The sequence below is a fragment of the Grammomys surdaster genome, unplaced genomic scaffold (genome assembly GCF_004785775.1).
Source record: "Grammomys surdaster isolate TR1022 unplaced genomic scaffold, NIH_TR_1.0 61, whole genome shotgun sequence".
Lineage (NCBI taxonomy): Eukaryota > Metazoa > Chordata > Mammalia > Rodentia > Muridae > Grammomys > Grammomys surdaster.
In genome coordinates this window covers 109,237-124,971 of record NW_021604563.1, presented here as the reverse complement: position 1 = coordinate 124,971, position 15,735 = coordinate 109,237, and the positions used below count along the sequence as shown (strand labels likewise).

The 15,735-nt window shown below is 39.4% G+C and overlaps 1 protein-coding gene across 1 annotated transcript in view; it reads right to left on the bottom strand.

Annotated features, from left to right (window-relative positions):
• Positions 1-1,190, bottom strand: part of Nxf5 (nuclear RNA export factor 5) — a 31,679-nt gene extending 30,489 nt beyond the window's left edge. The window contains exon 1 of the mRNA XM_028786242.1: positions 1,153-1,190. Within this exon, the coding sequence (XP_028642075.1) occupies positions 1,153-1,190 (38 nt within the window). The remainder of the gene's footprint in view (positions 1-1,152) is intronic.
• Between the last annotated feature and the right edge of the window lie 14,545 nt (positions 1,191-15,735).

Here is a 15,735-nt window from a genome sequence, read left to right as displayed (position 1 = left end):
AATTATCACGCTTCACTAGACGGGGCTTTCTGGAGGCTACTCCCCTCTCCACGCTGGGAAGCCCTTCTCCTGCGCATGCGCGGTTAGGCCTCTCTCTCTCTCTCTCTCTCTCTCTCTCTCCCCCTCCGCCAGAGGCAGCCCCTCCCGTCCCCGCCCCCGCCCCCACAGCACGGGGGCTCTGGGCCAAGTCTCTTTGAATCCCCACCAAGGTCCCCTACCAAGGCTGACCGCACCCCCCCCGGGGCGCCCCCCCCCCCCCCGCGGCCCCCCCCCCCCCCCACGCGACAGCCCACCTCCCCAACAGTGGTTTCCCTGAGGCCAATTTGCCTCCTCACACCAGGGTCGCTTCACACCCCCGTCCCCGCACCGTGGCTTTCCCGTGGCCAATTCACTTCCTAGTCGAAACTTCCCCGGCCCTGTCCCGCCTAGGGCCACTTTGTCCCCTCCACCGTGGCGGCTTCGCCTTCCCACTGTGGTTCTCATCATTGCCCCCCTGAGGTGACCCGCTTCGCCACTAGGTGGTCTTCGCTTGCTTTCCCGCTTAGAAGCTTGGCCACCTCGACGTGACTTTGTCACCATCGGAAGTCTACTTTGCCAGTTTGCCTCTGGTTGGGCTTTTCCCACTAGTAGCTTTCAAACCCTGAGGCGGTGGGTCCCAGGTGTTTGCCGACCGGTCACTGTCACCACTTTTCCTCCCTTGTGCTGCTTTTCTGTTGGTGGATCCTCTTGTCGCTTTCCCGCCGTTTCCCTCTTCTCGCCTCTAGTGTTGTGTCCCTCCTCAGCTTCACCACCAAAGAACTAGACAGCTGATGCCCACCCTGCTCACTCTTTGAACACAGGGTTTCCATATCATACGTGGAAAAGTTTGACCACATTAATAAAATGTCCCTTCGCCTCCATGGAAACCCCTCACCTCGGCATCGCAGCGGGCCACACTTGAGCAAACCTGTAGAACTACCTAGGTCTCCTAACATAAATTCCCCCCTACCCTACTACCGGAGAGATAGAAACATTCGTCCTTCCACAGGACTTTAGTCAGAGCTGAGCCGGAAGGACTCACAGCTCTAAAGATACACTCTTCCTCAGATCTGCCGACGCCGCCATCAGTATAACTAATGGCTGGGGCTTGGTACTTATTCTTTGGCATCCTACCTGCCTCTCGGATTCTCTCCTCCTGGAGAGGACCACATTACGCCAACGACTAGACTGAACGGCCGCTCCCTCGCTCTGCGTCTAGTCTCCAGGAAACTGAGGCGTGCCTCGTGCTCTGGGCGTGCTCTCTTCAAATGCCATAGAGGACGGCATCACGTGCCCACGTCACGGAGTAGATAACTGAGGCTCACGTGATCATAGCGTGCTACGTAAACTTAAAATCCCGACTCAGCCATAGAGTAGATTTGTTTCAGACCTCTTTTACTTGTTTGTCACCCCTGTTACGTAAGGTTAAGAGCCCCCTGGCTGCGCGGCATGAGTCTTCACTACCATTTACTTAGGTTGAAACCTAAGTAGTGGGACTTTAATCTCAGCACTCAGAAGGCCGAGACTTTAAACTGGGACTATAGAATGCTTGACATATGGAAGATGGATATTCTTTATGTACCCACCACTGAGATGGAGACAGACGAGAGAGAGAGAGAGAGAGAGAGAGAGAGAGAGAGAGAGAGAGAGAGAGAGAGACAGATTATAAAATTGTGTATATGACTTGAGGTCTGAGGCTTCTACCCCGCAATGGACATGTGACTAAATAATAAGCATGAACACCAGAATGCTATATTCTGACTGAAAAAATAGATATACCACATGATAAACTCAAATCATCACACAAAGAGACAGCATTAGACTTTTTTTTTTTTACAAAATATAGTTTAAAAGAGGTGTGCGTATGAAGCTTGAATATGTTTTTACTATTTAGTTTTGTTTTGTTTCTAGTTCTGAGGATCTAATCTAGAGCCTTGAATGTGCTAGGTAAGTGGGTTTCCATCTCTCCCCCCCACATAGTGGTGGTCTGTATACCAATCTTCCACAGACCAAGCACTCAAGCACTTTAAATTTCCACTTTAAGGTCTTGTAGACGTTGTCTACATATAGACACCCCCAACACACACACACACACACACACACACACACACACACAATCAGGTTGTGACAGGGCAAAATTGCTTCCATCTCAGCTGGAACAATTTTTGCTTTATACAGAAAATGAAAACTCTCTTTTCTATCACTGCTGTGAAAAGTCCAGTGGAAAAACATTCAACCCTGCTCTAGAAACTTGAGGTAGAAATATCCCAACTAATAGCATGATTGGTTTGTCTTTCTTTCTTTCTTTCTTTCTTTCTTTCTTTCTTTCTTTCTTTCTTTCTTTCTTCCTTCCTTCCTTCCTTCCTTCCTTCCTTCCTTTCTTTCTTTCCTTCTCTTCCTTTCTTTCTCTTTCTTTCTTCCTTTATCTTTTTTCTTTCCTCTTTCTTTCTTTCTTTCTTTCTTTCTTTCTTTCTTTCTTTCTTTCCTTCCTTCCTTCTCTTTCTTTCTTCCTTTTTTGACTTCTGTTAAACTGCTTGCTTGCTTTACTTTACCCTAACTGCCATACAGGATGTAGTTTTTCTATGTTCTTTGCTTTTTAAAGCTTCCTGTAAAATGTATTCAAGGCTGCTCCATGAGAAGTCTTTCTCTCCAGGCAGTTGCCTGAGCAGGCTCTCAATTCATAGTTTGGTTTTGTTGATTAGTCATTGAGTCTCTACCTGGCAATATTTGGAGGACCCAGTGAGATCCTTCCTAGACCCTCACTAGCCAGTTTGGTCAACTTGCAAGTCTTGGCACAGGATTTTTATTTTTGGCTGTGCAGTAGGAGGGCAAAGGAGATGTACAACCTGAGATGTCCCAGGACTCTGAGAGAGATCTCAGTGCTTGTAGCTATTCAGGCCCCTACAACACTTAAGTTTTCTTCAGTAAGAGTCACCTGGTCTGTCACCTGTCAGCTACTGCTCCAGTGACAGCCTGTATGCTGCCATGCTTCCCACCATGACAATAATGACTAACCTCTGAAACTATAAGCAAGCAAGCTCCCAATGAAACATGTCTTAGTATGTATTCTGCCTCAGGTATATCTATTTAATGGGAAAGAAGGGAAAATCTTTTTTGGTATGGACCCTAGACTACAAAGAATAAAAAGAACTGTGCCTGACCTCATTTCATTTCTGATTAGACCTGGAATAGCCATTCCTGGATAGACCTGGAACAACAACAACAAAAGAAAAAGTAACAAACTAAATAGACAGGAAGTAGACAGGTTGATAAGGAACTAGAAGTATTAAACGTTTCCATTTCTGAATCAGAACAACAGATTCCCTTTCAGAAGTGGTTATACAAAATCAGAGCAGCTTAGACTTGCTTCTCATGAGACAAAGGGACTATGTATGGCTTTGTGAGAAACTGGTTATTTCTATGTTAATTGATCAGGAGTAATTAGAGAAAATGAAATTAATGAATTAATGTTACTAATTGGGCATTTAAAACAGGGAAATTATCCTTGATTACCTGGGTAGACTCTATCTTGACAAGAATCCTTAAATGGAAGAGGATACACACACACACACACACACACACACACACACACACACACACACACAGTATGTTACTGATGGTTCACTATCTACTTCCAGAGAAATCTTAACCATAATAGGGAGGACAAACATAGTGGCTTCACATAGTTTAAACATCTAACTACTGTTGGTCACAGATCTCAATGCTTCATTGGGGCAAAAGAGTCATGTGGGCTGCATTATTTTGGGGCACATTCTCTTGGAAAGTATCACCTATTCCAGTATCTGGTGGTTTATGATTATATAGCCTGTGACCTTTTGCTTTTTAAGTGGCAGCTGAAGTTTCTCTCACAAGTATCCTCCACATCACCTCTATCTGCCACCCACTTTCGTTAAGAATTCTTGTAGTCTATCCAGATAATTAAGATAATCACCCTATTTTAAATTCCTAATTAGAATGATTAATTTCATCCTCTTTGCAAGCTAAAATAGTCACATGGGCTATGTGTTTTTTAGGATAGTCTTTTTTTCAATATTAGTTAAACATTTTAAAGGTAAAGAATGTTGAATACAAATTAAGCAGCTTTCTATGACCAAATATCCCAAGGAAACCTTTCCCTAGTTTATCACAATATACCTGGAGAAACCATTCTTTGGTGAATTGGTTTCCTTTAAATTTTTTCTTATTAAAAGTCCTTGGAATTTAAGTTGATCTAATTCAGCTCTATTAGGATAGTCTTGACGTTGTCTAGGCACACAGGAATGAGTTCATTTTCTTTGCTGATTAAAGGTTTAAAAGACAGAGACTAAGTATTAAAGAAGATCTTGAGGTGTGTCAGTGGCATCCTCTTTTGTGGGTCTTAGTCTCATTAATGGAGAAAAATAGACTCAAATGAAATCTCTAGGACAATTTGTTAGAGTCTAAAAGAAAACCCCCAGGGCAAGCAAGCAAGAAATTTCAGTTGCCCCAAGGAAAGGAGAAGGATGGAGAAAAGAAGGAAAAAAATAGAAAACCAAGCCAACTAAACAAACAGAAAAACAAGTCATGCCATTTGAAAAGAGTTGGTATGAAGGTCAACCACATGGTGGAGAGGGGAGCTTTAGAAAAAAGAGTAAGGCATTGGTGAGATGGTTCAGCAGTTAAGAGTACTTACTGCTCTTACAGACAATGTAGGCTTAGTGGCCAGTACACCTTCTACAACTCCAAGTACTAGCTGATATTTCTCTCACAAACGCACTTCACAGCAACTCTGCCACCTTCTTCCATTTAAGGATTCTTGTAAAGACAGCATGTACCTAGATAATCCAGGATTTAACACCCTCTGATCTTGGTGGGAAACAGGCATGTACACATAGGCAAAATGCTTATACACATAAAATAAAAGCTTTTTTTTAAAAAAAAAAAGAGTAAAGCTATCTAAAGTGTTAGGAAATCTAAAAGCATACTTAGGCTCTGGTCAACAAAGAAGGAAGACAAGAAAAGGAAAAGGAACAATTAACAATCTTCTGAATAAAAACTTAGAAAGTCAGACAAACCCAGGCAAAGCTTATGGTGGCTTGAATGAACTGCATGCACTAGGGGGAAGGAATTCTAAGAAGACAAAAAAAATCCACTCTATTGAGGTGAACCTTCCTTTCTAGGGGTGAAAAAAGACATGTTTCCACTTAGATGTAGTTTTCATATTTTTACTGTAACAGTCTGTTTACCACAAACCTTAATCTTTCTAATAGTTTATAGAGTTGAACACACAATGTCTTTTGGGGAACACCTGCATGTATTTTTCAGATACTTTCAAAGGCTCATTCTGGTTGCAGAGAGATGGCTTCCTGATGGGGCACTTGAGGTGGGTGTTGTGGGCTTAAGCAAAGATAAAGCAAGGATAACTTCAAGAACAAAGTGGTTTGGGTGGAGGGGACAGTTTGAGATGGGTGACTATAGGGAGGGAAGGATGTTGCCATTGAAAAACCTCCAAGCCCAGTTCAACTAAGGCCTGTGTTGGGTGCTAGACCTCCAGATACCTAAAATACCTTGGAGACATCTTATGTTGCACAAGGATTAAGTAATGGGACATCATACAAAAGACTCACAGAGATTCTGGGGAGGGCACTGGACACAGGGAAAAAGCCATTACTCATCAGTGTGTCAATGGTACAAGACAGTAAACTATGAATCATCTATCATTGTTTGAATTGTTTTCATGAGCTAAGATGTTCTCTTCTGCTATATATCTCAAATACAAACTAAGAAAGATGGGACAAAGTTCACCTTCTGTGGAAAATGAGTAAATACGACTTTGCTAGCATGCATACCTGAAGGACTTGGTCTGGGTCATGCCTTTGAGTCAGCTTCATGATGTCCTACCTTACCAACACATGGGACAATCAATACCAGATACTATGTTCTTTTCCTGGCCTGAGTGGGTAATCTCCATGCCTAAGGGCATTAAAAAGCCAGTGAATAGGAATTCAGTGATGTGTCACGTGATTCATTGTATCTAAAACTCTTTGAAGCCTGTTATTAACTCCACACATAGAAGCTGTCTCCAGTGGCTAATGAATCACCTTCATACCTTCCTTTGGCATCCCACAGGCCCATGTCTCCTACATTTGGCCTCACTGTATAAAGTGCCTTGAGGTCTCCTTATTGTGATATCGAAGGAGGAGGAGGAGGAGGAGGAGGAGGAGGAGGAGGAGGAGGAGGAGGAGAAAAATCATAGCCCTGCGATATTTCATTGTTTTACCTGCAAAGCTAACTGTTGTTTAAAATGTGTTGCTTCAGAGCCTGCAAAGTCTGTGCCAGGTCCTCTGTGCATATATAATGGCTTCTAGTTTAGATTTTATGAGACTCTTGAGTGTGCAACCATGTGAGTCTCTGGTTCTTGGGCTCTTGCTTCTGTCTGTTTTGTTCAATTCTGTTGTGTTACTTTTCCTTTTATCTTATTATATTTTATATAATATAATAATAAGATATATTTTATATCTTAATATTATCCATTTGAGGCCTATTTGTTTTCTAACAAGGGACAGACAGGGGTGAATCTGGATGAGAGAGGACATGGAGAGGAACTAGGAGAGGTAGAGGGAGGGGAAACTATAGAATCTATTATGTGAGGGAAAAAACCCCTATTTTCAATAAAAGGAAAAATGTTGTTGAGGCTCCAGCTGACACAAAACTATCAAGTCATAGCATAGTAGTCAGACAGGAGAATGACAGCTGGAAAGGTAAGAGTCATTCAGAAGAACAGCCCACAGCAAGGGATCTTCAGCCCCATCTGCCTGGTTGCACTTATCTACAGATGGGGAAGGGAAATAAGCTTGCCCTTTCCCACTTAGCATTAATTCAATTCCTGCAATTTAGGCATGGCACAAAACTTCCTTCTTCAATCCTCTAATTCTCATACAGTACTCTGGCAGAAATTTCTTAGGGAGATTTTTGTAAGAATGAGGCATGACCTAGTACTTGGTCATAAAATTACATTTGGTGGTACTTAATGATATGTGCCCTTGGGCAATTTTATTTATTACTGAACTCCAGTTGTTGTTGCACCCATAAAATGGGGATAAGAGTGGCACCATTCCATAATGTGACTGAATACAGTAATACAAGGAAAACCCTTTACTATGCACACCATAATGTTAAGCCCTCAACAAATGAGGTATTACTACTTACCTACAAATGTCGCTCAACAGGAATGGAAAATCTAACCAAAAATAGGAGGTTTTAACCACTTACCTATTCTGTCTCCTGACATACAAGCTGCCCATCTTGTTTGTTTAAAGCTCATGAGAGTTCATAAATTCTTCCCAGTATGGTTTCAGACAATTTGACCATATGGCTTTCATTCACAAAGCTGAACAAGAGATGCAATCTGGGCTATCTGGGGACCAAGGCTCAAGGGTTTAAGCTTCCAACTTGATAGACCTAAATTTGTACCTTTCGATAGAGAAGATTTTGTCTATAGAGGAAAAAAAGCAAAGGTTGCCATCTGACAGTACTTCCAGCCACTACATGGCCATTAGAGTTCTGCTGCAGGCTCTTCTGCAGAGTGCCACAGCTGGAAGGCCATGTTGGTCCACTCAGTTGTACTGATGGAGGAACTGGGTGCATAATGAGAAGTGCTTAAAGTCACCCACAACTTTTCAATTTCTGTTCTTTGTTTTCCTAGTCAGCAATATTCCACTAGCCAAAATGGGTTCCCATCAACTTCTTGAATTCCATGAAGCTTCTGTCTTGCCCAAGCTTCAGTCAATATTTTCTTTTCAAGTTCTTTCACCTCACCTGTTCTATGCGTGCCTCATTTCTACTGCCCCACCCCCTTTGAATATCACTTTCAAGTCAGGATCCCACCCTTCCTCTTCCCAGGGATTTCTACTACCCAGCTCTTGTTCCACTTTTTGCTTTCTTCCTTTTCACAGACAGCTCCTCGACAGCTAGCTTGTCTACATTTTTCATGAACTTTTTTCTTTAGGCTTTCTCCTATTAGAATGTATTCCAGAACATCAACATTCACAGACATCTTATGTTCTTTAACTAGGCTGTTTTCTAAAGACCTGGAGATCTTTGCCTGGATCTCACTGCCCTCCCTGGAGCTCCCCTACTTTGTTTTTTTCTGAGGTCACCCATTCCTCAGCTCCTCAGCTTCCATATCCATGAACATCTATACAGAGCACCAGGAGTCTCACAAAGCCAAGGGTCCTTTCTGGAGAAAAACAGAGTGCTTCACTTAGAAAACAATATTCTCTCAAGATTACAGATGACCTTACTTAACTGTCCTTGAATTTGACACATTTCTACTTTTATTCCACACCAACTGTGAGTTCCAAATTGTCTGTGTCCATTAAACGCTCAGGCTGGCTGCAGGCCAATCTAGAGGAGCTCCATTTGGGAGACCCAGACTGGCTATATTTGTTAGGCTCTTGGTTCACATCTAGCTTCAACATACATTGACAAGGGTCACTGTTGGTATGAATTTGACACTTTTATTTTTAATATCTGAACTAATTTAGATTACTTCATAAAACGAGAAGGTGAGTGGTATGAAGCCCCTTAACACCATATCACTTCCAGATCACCTTAAACCTTCCTGGGAGTTCCTGCTACTCAGCTCCTGCTTACAATCATATCCAGAGCCCAAACTTAAGTTAACTCCTATCTCCCTTCACTCAAAGGGCTCCTGTGGAAAGAGAGCCATGGAGTCAAGATAAAGTCCAAGCTAGGATATCCTACTGCAGGAGGAGCATGGTGGCTGTGGGGGCCATGAAGTGGTAGCTAGAATATGTAGAGACAGAGCAGCCTCTCTACTTCTTCTTGCCCTGTGGAGACCCTAACCATTCCAGCAGCCTTACTGGCCAGTGAGTCCAGAATGCCATCTCAGAGGGGCTGTGGGATGCAAGGCGAACTTCTCTATGCAAAACACATTTTCCTAAGGTAGGGGTAGGAGGAGGGGGTTGGTTTTACAGGGAATTCCTGCCATTTCTACTGGGTCCTCAAGTCTGTTTCCCTAAACTGTGACAGTTTTTCTGTGTATGGTCTGTCCTCTGAAGCTTGGATACTCTTGCTTGTACTTTTACACTCTTCTACTTTTGTTTCTGCCTCACCAAGCCTGGATACTCTCAGTTGTATTTTTTAGTTTTCTGGTGGCCTCTAGGTTACAGATACTAGAAAACAATACTAGTTAAACTTTTGAGGTTGCCTGCCTCCATCTTCAGTCACACAGGAACTGGTTACAGATATATAGGTCACTTGGTTCAGTCATACAAAGATTCAAATGTCTTTTGTGTTTGGATAATATTGGAACATTGCCACATACTGTTTTACTTCTCTGAAAAGCTGGATCTGGTGATAGAACTTGGTCTGCCCACTTTTGATGCAAGCATGTTTATTTAAAATCTTTCTCCAAATCCTCTGTCCTGGGTCAAGGTGACTATCTGATTCTGAAAGAGAGAAGGATAACAATAGAACAGGTAAAAGACATTATATGTGTGAGGACTGCTAAGAGGTAAACTATTTCCAATAGAGGTTATAGTTTATCTCATGGTATTTCATTATTTTCAAGAGAAATGTACACACACACACACACACACACACACATGGCTAAATATAATTATGGCTGCATCTGAATACTTACCCCTCTTCTTGGCCCTTTTATTTTTGGTTTTTGTTTACAAAAAATATTTCTCCATTTATGGTCATGGATATCTCTGAAACTCTTCATGGAATGTAAACTTTCTTTCTCTCAGGATCAGTGAGCCTTTTGAGGGATGGTTTTAAAAAGCCATAAAATTCCAAGCAAAAATAAAGTTAGCTTAGTACTTATAACGAGAAGAGTTAATAATAAATGCCCATGTATGGATAAATTTGATTTGCCACAAAATACCATCTATGCAACTTTGATTCAACTCTCATTTAGGAAAATAGAAAAGAAAACAACAGTACATAGGTATGAGGAAAAATGTTTAATCAGATGTCAAATACAAGGTTTAAAGCTAAGTTACAGAAGTTTTGAGAAACTTACACAAGGCTTATAAAGGGTTAAGTATTTTGGATCAGGATGGATTTTGTATGATCAAATGAAAACTTGTCTTAAGAAATAACAGGTGAAGACAAAGCCACAGCTTACAAACAAGTCACAGAAGATATGAGTAAATTATACAAGGCTTGTGGAGGACAGGAAATAAGAATGATACACTTGACAATGATTATGATTTATAAGTTCTTAGGATTATAAGGAACTATTCATACTAAAAGGTGACTTAAGGATGTATGTCTAATCACTTATGGTTTTGGTAATTTTATTAAACTTTAGGTATTTAGAGACAAAAAAGTTAATGATCAAATTAAATGATCAAATGTCTTTAATATGCTCAGAACAATGTTTGTAGCCATACTAAGTACAAATGTAATTCATTTACAGACACAAGCGTTGAAAGACTAATTCAAACAGACACAAGCGTTGAAAGACTAATTCATATCTCACATTTTATCGACTTCCATATATATGTTGTCAAGGCTAAGCCTAAATCAAGTAATTCAAAACAAGTTTATGGTAACAAAATTTGTTTAATATAAAATGATATTCAAAATAAGCCACATTTAAAAAGCTGGTTGCAAAAAAATTGGAATGTTTGTGTAAAAATGGGTTAAATTTACAATATGCTTGCATGGTAGGACATTCCTAAGCTCAAGTAGAACCTTTTTCCATAAGAGAAAATTGCATCCTAACTGCTTTACAGATAAGGACGCATGGGGAAATAAGACCTGCTAGCAGTCTGCTGATTCTATCTCTGGCTGTGCAAGCCAGGCCAGGAAAACCTCCTTATCTAAATGGAAGATGAATTACTCTTCATGTTTCACATGCATGACAGGAGGATGGATTCTTTTGCCCAGTGGAGGATCTTAGAGACTGTACCAACATCCTAAACATGTCTAAATAAGAGAGAGGTAAATAGCAATTGTTCTGTCCTGTCCCCCAAACTGACACATGAGATGCTCTGAACAGGAGAACCTTATACCTAAGCATATCACCCTACTGATATGAGACATAAATGCTAGTTCAATTGGGCATGCCATTTATCCTGGATTTCATTTTTTCCTCTTAGCAAAAGCTAATTCCAGGGTCCATACCCTAGCCACTCACATTCCTTGATTAAATGAGGCTGCCAGATACTCTTATCATCAAATTTGAAGCTTTGGAAAGTTACTCATGATATTCAAGCTACGTCTTTGGAAGTATTGGTAGATGCTCCTATAAAAATGACTCAAAACTATCCTATTTCTCTTTTGAATTGTCAATCAGATACACAATTTAACAGACTTTCTTCACAAAACTTCCAAGTGCTTGTTCCTTATGCAGGAAGGAATCTGACAGCAAATTGTCTTATCCTTCTACAGAATTCGTAGTGCACGGTCTAGGCAGTTTTATAATTGCACTTCACCTTACTAAACAAAATTTGTTTTAATTCTGTTGTAAAATTTTCCTCATTGACTTTGACTTTTAATGTTTCCTACAAGACTGTACACCGAGTACCTCCTGGTTTGTATTCTGGACCTTTGCCATTTTCTAGTAGCCCATTGGCTTGGCCCTTGTCTGAGGCACTCTAACTTCTGCCTTCTTTTATATCGCTCATTTAGTTAGCTGGAAGCAGTTAGGATAAATGGATGCCCCCAAGCCCTTGAAAGCAGTTAGGGTGACCTCTGGAAGGGGGACTAACTGGTTTGAGATGGGACTCAAAGACACAAGGACCAGACAAAAGTTCAGCTACAAGCCTTCTCCTATGTATGGGCTCCTGGCTCCCCCCACACCCCGCCCCTAACTGAGGTTCCTCCTCATTATCCTCACATTTAATGTATTTACATTGTCTTTTAAATGTTTTACTTACTGAACTTCTCCCTATGCCCAAACAAAATATTCTGTGTAAGCTCTCCCTATGGTTCTCATAGCTCCATTTGCCCCTGGTATGTCTGAAAAAATAGAAGACCCTTTAGATGCAGTGGAGAAACTCTGGCTACCAGGGGCCTGTTTCTCTTTCACCACAACCAGATACAATTCTTTACATTAGTCCTTTCTATTGTTCCCTTGCTTCAATCTTCTGTAGCTCCCTGCTGCTTCTGCTAGTTCATTTTGGTTCCGTATTCCTGGAAATGAGACTAGTCACTGTCACCTTGAATTATCTTTATCCCCACTTCCTCTCACATGCTCACTGTCTCTCCTACCTCTACTCATCTCCCTCTTTCTACCTTCTGGACAATCTCTCAGTTTTACTTGTGACCAAATTGGCTTACAGTCCTCTAAGGATTATTTTACAAGAGTCTCTACAGGAATGCAGGATAACAATTGTCTGAGCCACTATAGCCTGCCAAGTCAAAGTTCCTCTTTTACTAAGTGACTGTGTGTGTTTTACTGTGTAAAAACAACCTGAAGAACAGGAGAAAATGGAAAATTAGAGGACAGAACCCTTTAAATGGTTATCCAGTACCAAGTGGTCTGCCCTAAACTGATATACACACAAATACACTAAATGCATTTAGCAGGTTGTGTTTATAGCTTGATTCACATATATATGTAACAATAACAATTAAGGTAAAAGAGGCAACTAGCTTGAGATTGAGCAGGGGTAGAGAGACCTGAGAAAGGGTGGATGGAGGAGAGCAAGGAAGGTGAATGATGTTATTTTATTTTAATTAAATTTGAAAAACAATATTGATTCACCCAATTCATCAATACGGGTTTTCTTGTGCCCTTTTCTGTTTCTTTCACCATAATCTAAAAAATTATTTTCGTTATGTACCTATTTCACTCTCTTGATTAAATTTATTCCATATTTATTCCCTTTGTGTTTATAGCTTCTAGAAATGGGATTATTTTTCTTTTGTAATTAATTTGGTATTGGAATAAATCAATGCTTCTGATTTTTTTGCATGTTAATTTTGTAAGTTGTATCCTGAAACTTCACCAAATTTTTTTCAGTTGTAAGAGACTTTGGAAGTTTCTTCATAGAAGACCAGGATTTCTGTAAACAGAGATAATTTGACTTACTTTTTTTTTCCAATTTGGAAGCCCTTTACTTCTCTTATCTAATTTCTCTGTTTAAGGTTTCTGGTAGTTGAGGCTGGAGAGATGGCTTATTGCTTTGAGGCATAAGCTAAAGCTGAACATCATGGCCAAGAGTATGTAATGGAACAAAACTGTTCAAGACAACACAAAGCAGCATGTGTCAGGAAACAGAAAACAAGCAAATAGTACTGGAATGAGCTATATCGTTCTGAGTTTAGATCTATAAAGTCTATTTATCTTTCAACTTTGCAGGTATTTTTATTATTTAGATTATTTTATATTTGATCTGGTATTTATAGTTTAATTTTGGCTTGATATTCTTTCCCCAGTTTCTTGATGTTTAGCAATGATTTTTTTCTTAAAAATTACTATAATTTCTTTCATTTCATTTATTTTTTGAGTTTATAATATAATTATACATTTTCCCCTTCCCTTTCCTTCCTTTAAAATTCTTGGTTTTGTTGCATGCCATAGGTTTTGTAAGGTACCATTTACATAATTTGCTTTTTAATTGAATATCCATATTCATCATAACAAAATGGTACTATATAAAATTCCTGGAAAATATTTCATGTACAGTAGACAAGAATGTGTATTCAGTATATTTTACGAATGTCAATTTAGTGTAAGATTCAATTTAACTTTGATCTGTTTGGTGGATTAATAAATCAACTAATATTCAATTATACTTTATCTCCTACTTAAGGACTTGTAATGTTTTAATTTTAATGAATATCTATATCTATATCTATATCTATATCTATCTATCTATCTATCTATCTATCTATCTATCTATCTATATATATATATTTACTTTTGCTGAATTGATCCATCACATCATTATGGGGATGATGTGGTAGACTACCTTTTGGGCATGAATGAGGCCCTAGGTATAATTTGAGGTACTATAGAACCTAAAAGAAAAAAGTCCTTGTTACCATTTCATGCCTTTGGTTGTTTGCTTTTATACTTTTAAGCTCAATTTATGAAAATGTATGGTATGTTTGATATCTTTTGGCTTCCAGTTTACTGGAATACTTTATTCCATCCCTTTACTCTCAGTATATCAGTATAATTATAGGCAAAGTGATTTCTGTATAAGAAACACAAATAGATATATAAGATAAGATATAAACACAACCTGCTAAATGCATTTGCTTAAATTTTCCGCTTAGAAATACTCAATTACCCTGCCATATAGTTCATTTTGTTTTTATAGAAGAATACCTTAGACTGGTCATATGTACTGAATGGTACATTTGCTATTTATGAGGACTGGTAAGGTGCTGGCATGTTTAGCATTTGTTAAAACTCCATCTGCAAGATGATGTATTGAATGCTGTATCTTCCAAGAAGATGAACACTCTCCTTCACATGGCAAATGTGCCAAAAGTGATGTCACTTTCACAAGCCTCATTTTAATACTGGGATTAAAAATATTTGTGAGGACAGGCCTCTCATGGTCTAAACATATTCTATTAGGTTTTCATCTCCCAACACTATCATCTTGCAGATTAATTTTAAGTTTATAGGGGATAAAAGTCACTCAAACCATAGTTAAGATCTGACTTATAATACTATAGCCCTCTTTTACTCATCACTATCTTTCAGGTCTGATTGCACCTGATCATACCCTCCATTCTCATATCCATTGTTATAAATGTATCACATGAGATGTCCCTCTTTGGATGTATGTATACTCCCTATTCCTGATTATCCCTTCTCTGTGCAGCTCACCTGAGAAGCTTCTAGACACTTTATCATCTTGTCACAGATTATCTAACCTTAGATTTAAGTACTACCAAATCTCTTCTTAGTCCTTTACTTCCCTTAGAGCAGTGGTTTTCAACCTTCCTACTGCTGAGACCCTTTAACACAGTTCCTCATGTTGTGGTGACCCCACAATCATAAAATTATTTTGTTGTTACTTCATAACTGCAATTTTGTTACAGTTATGAATCAGATTGTAAAAATTTTTGGAAATCAAGGTTTTCTAAAGGTGTTGTGCCCCACAGGTTGAGAATCACTGCCTTAGACTGTATATAGTCCCTCTTTTTTCTGCATCATCTGAGTAACACTTCAAAGACTGAGCTAGATTGTCATTTGATCACAGTTATTGGCCTGGTTACCAGCATGAGTAAGAATAAATTCTAGCAGAAAGGGCTTGCTATCAATCAAGATGATAAACTTATTTAGAAGAAAGTGTGTTGCATTATAGTTTGATTATAAAATATCTCCCATATCCTCTTACGTTAAATCCTGTCAGTGTTATTTGAGGAGGTTTAGATATTTTGGAGGTGGAGACTAGCTGAAGGAAGTAGACCACTGGAAGTGAGTTCTTGGTGGATTAGTTTGTCCCTGGTCCCTTCCCATTTTATTTATTTATTTGTCCATCAAGAAGTCAACAGTCTCCTCCTCTTCAGGGTCCTGTCATGATATTATAACTCACCACATGATCAGAATTAAAATAACTAAAAACTATAGACCAAAATTTCAGAAGCTACCAGGTAAAATGAACCTTTTCACTTGTTTCTGTGAGATTAAAAGTTCAAGACAACTTAACACAAATTTGCGGTAAGTAAATAATACAAAATACAAGACATACCCAGTTAAATTTGGGATTTAGACAAACAATGAATTATTTT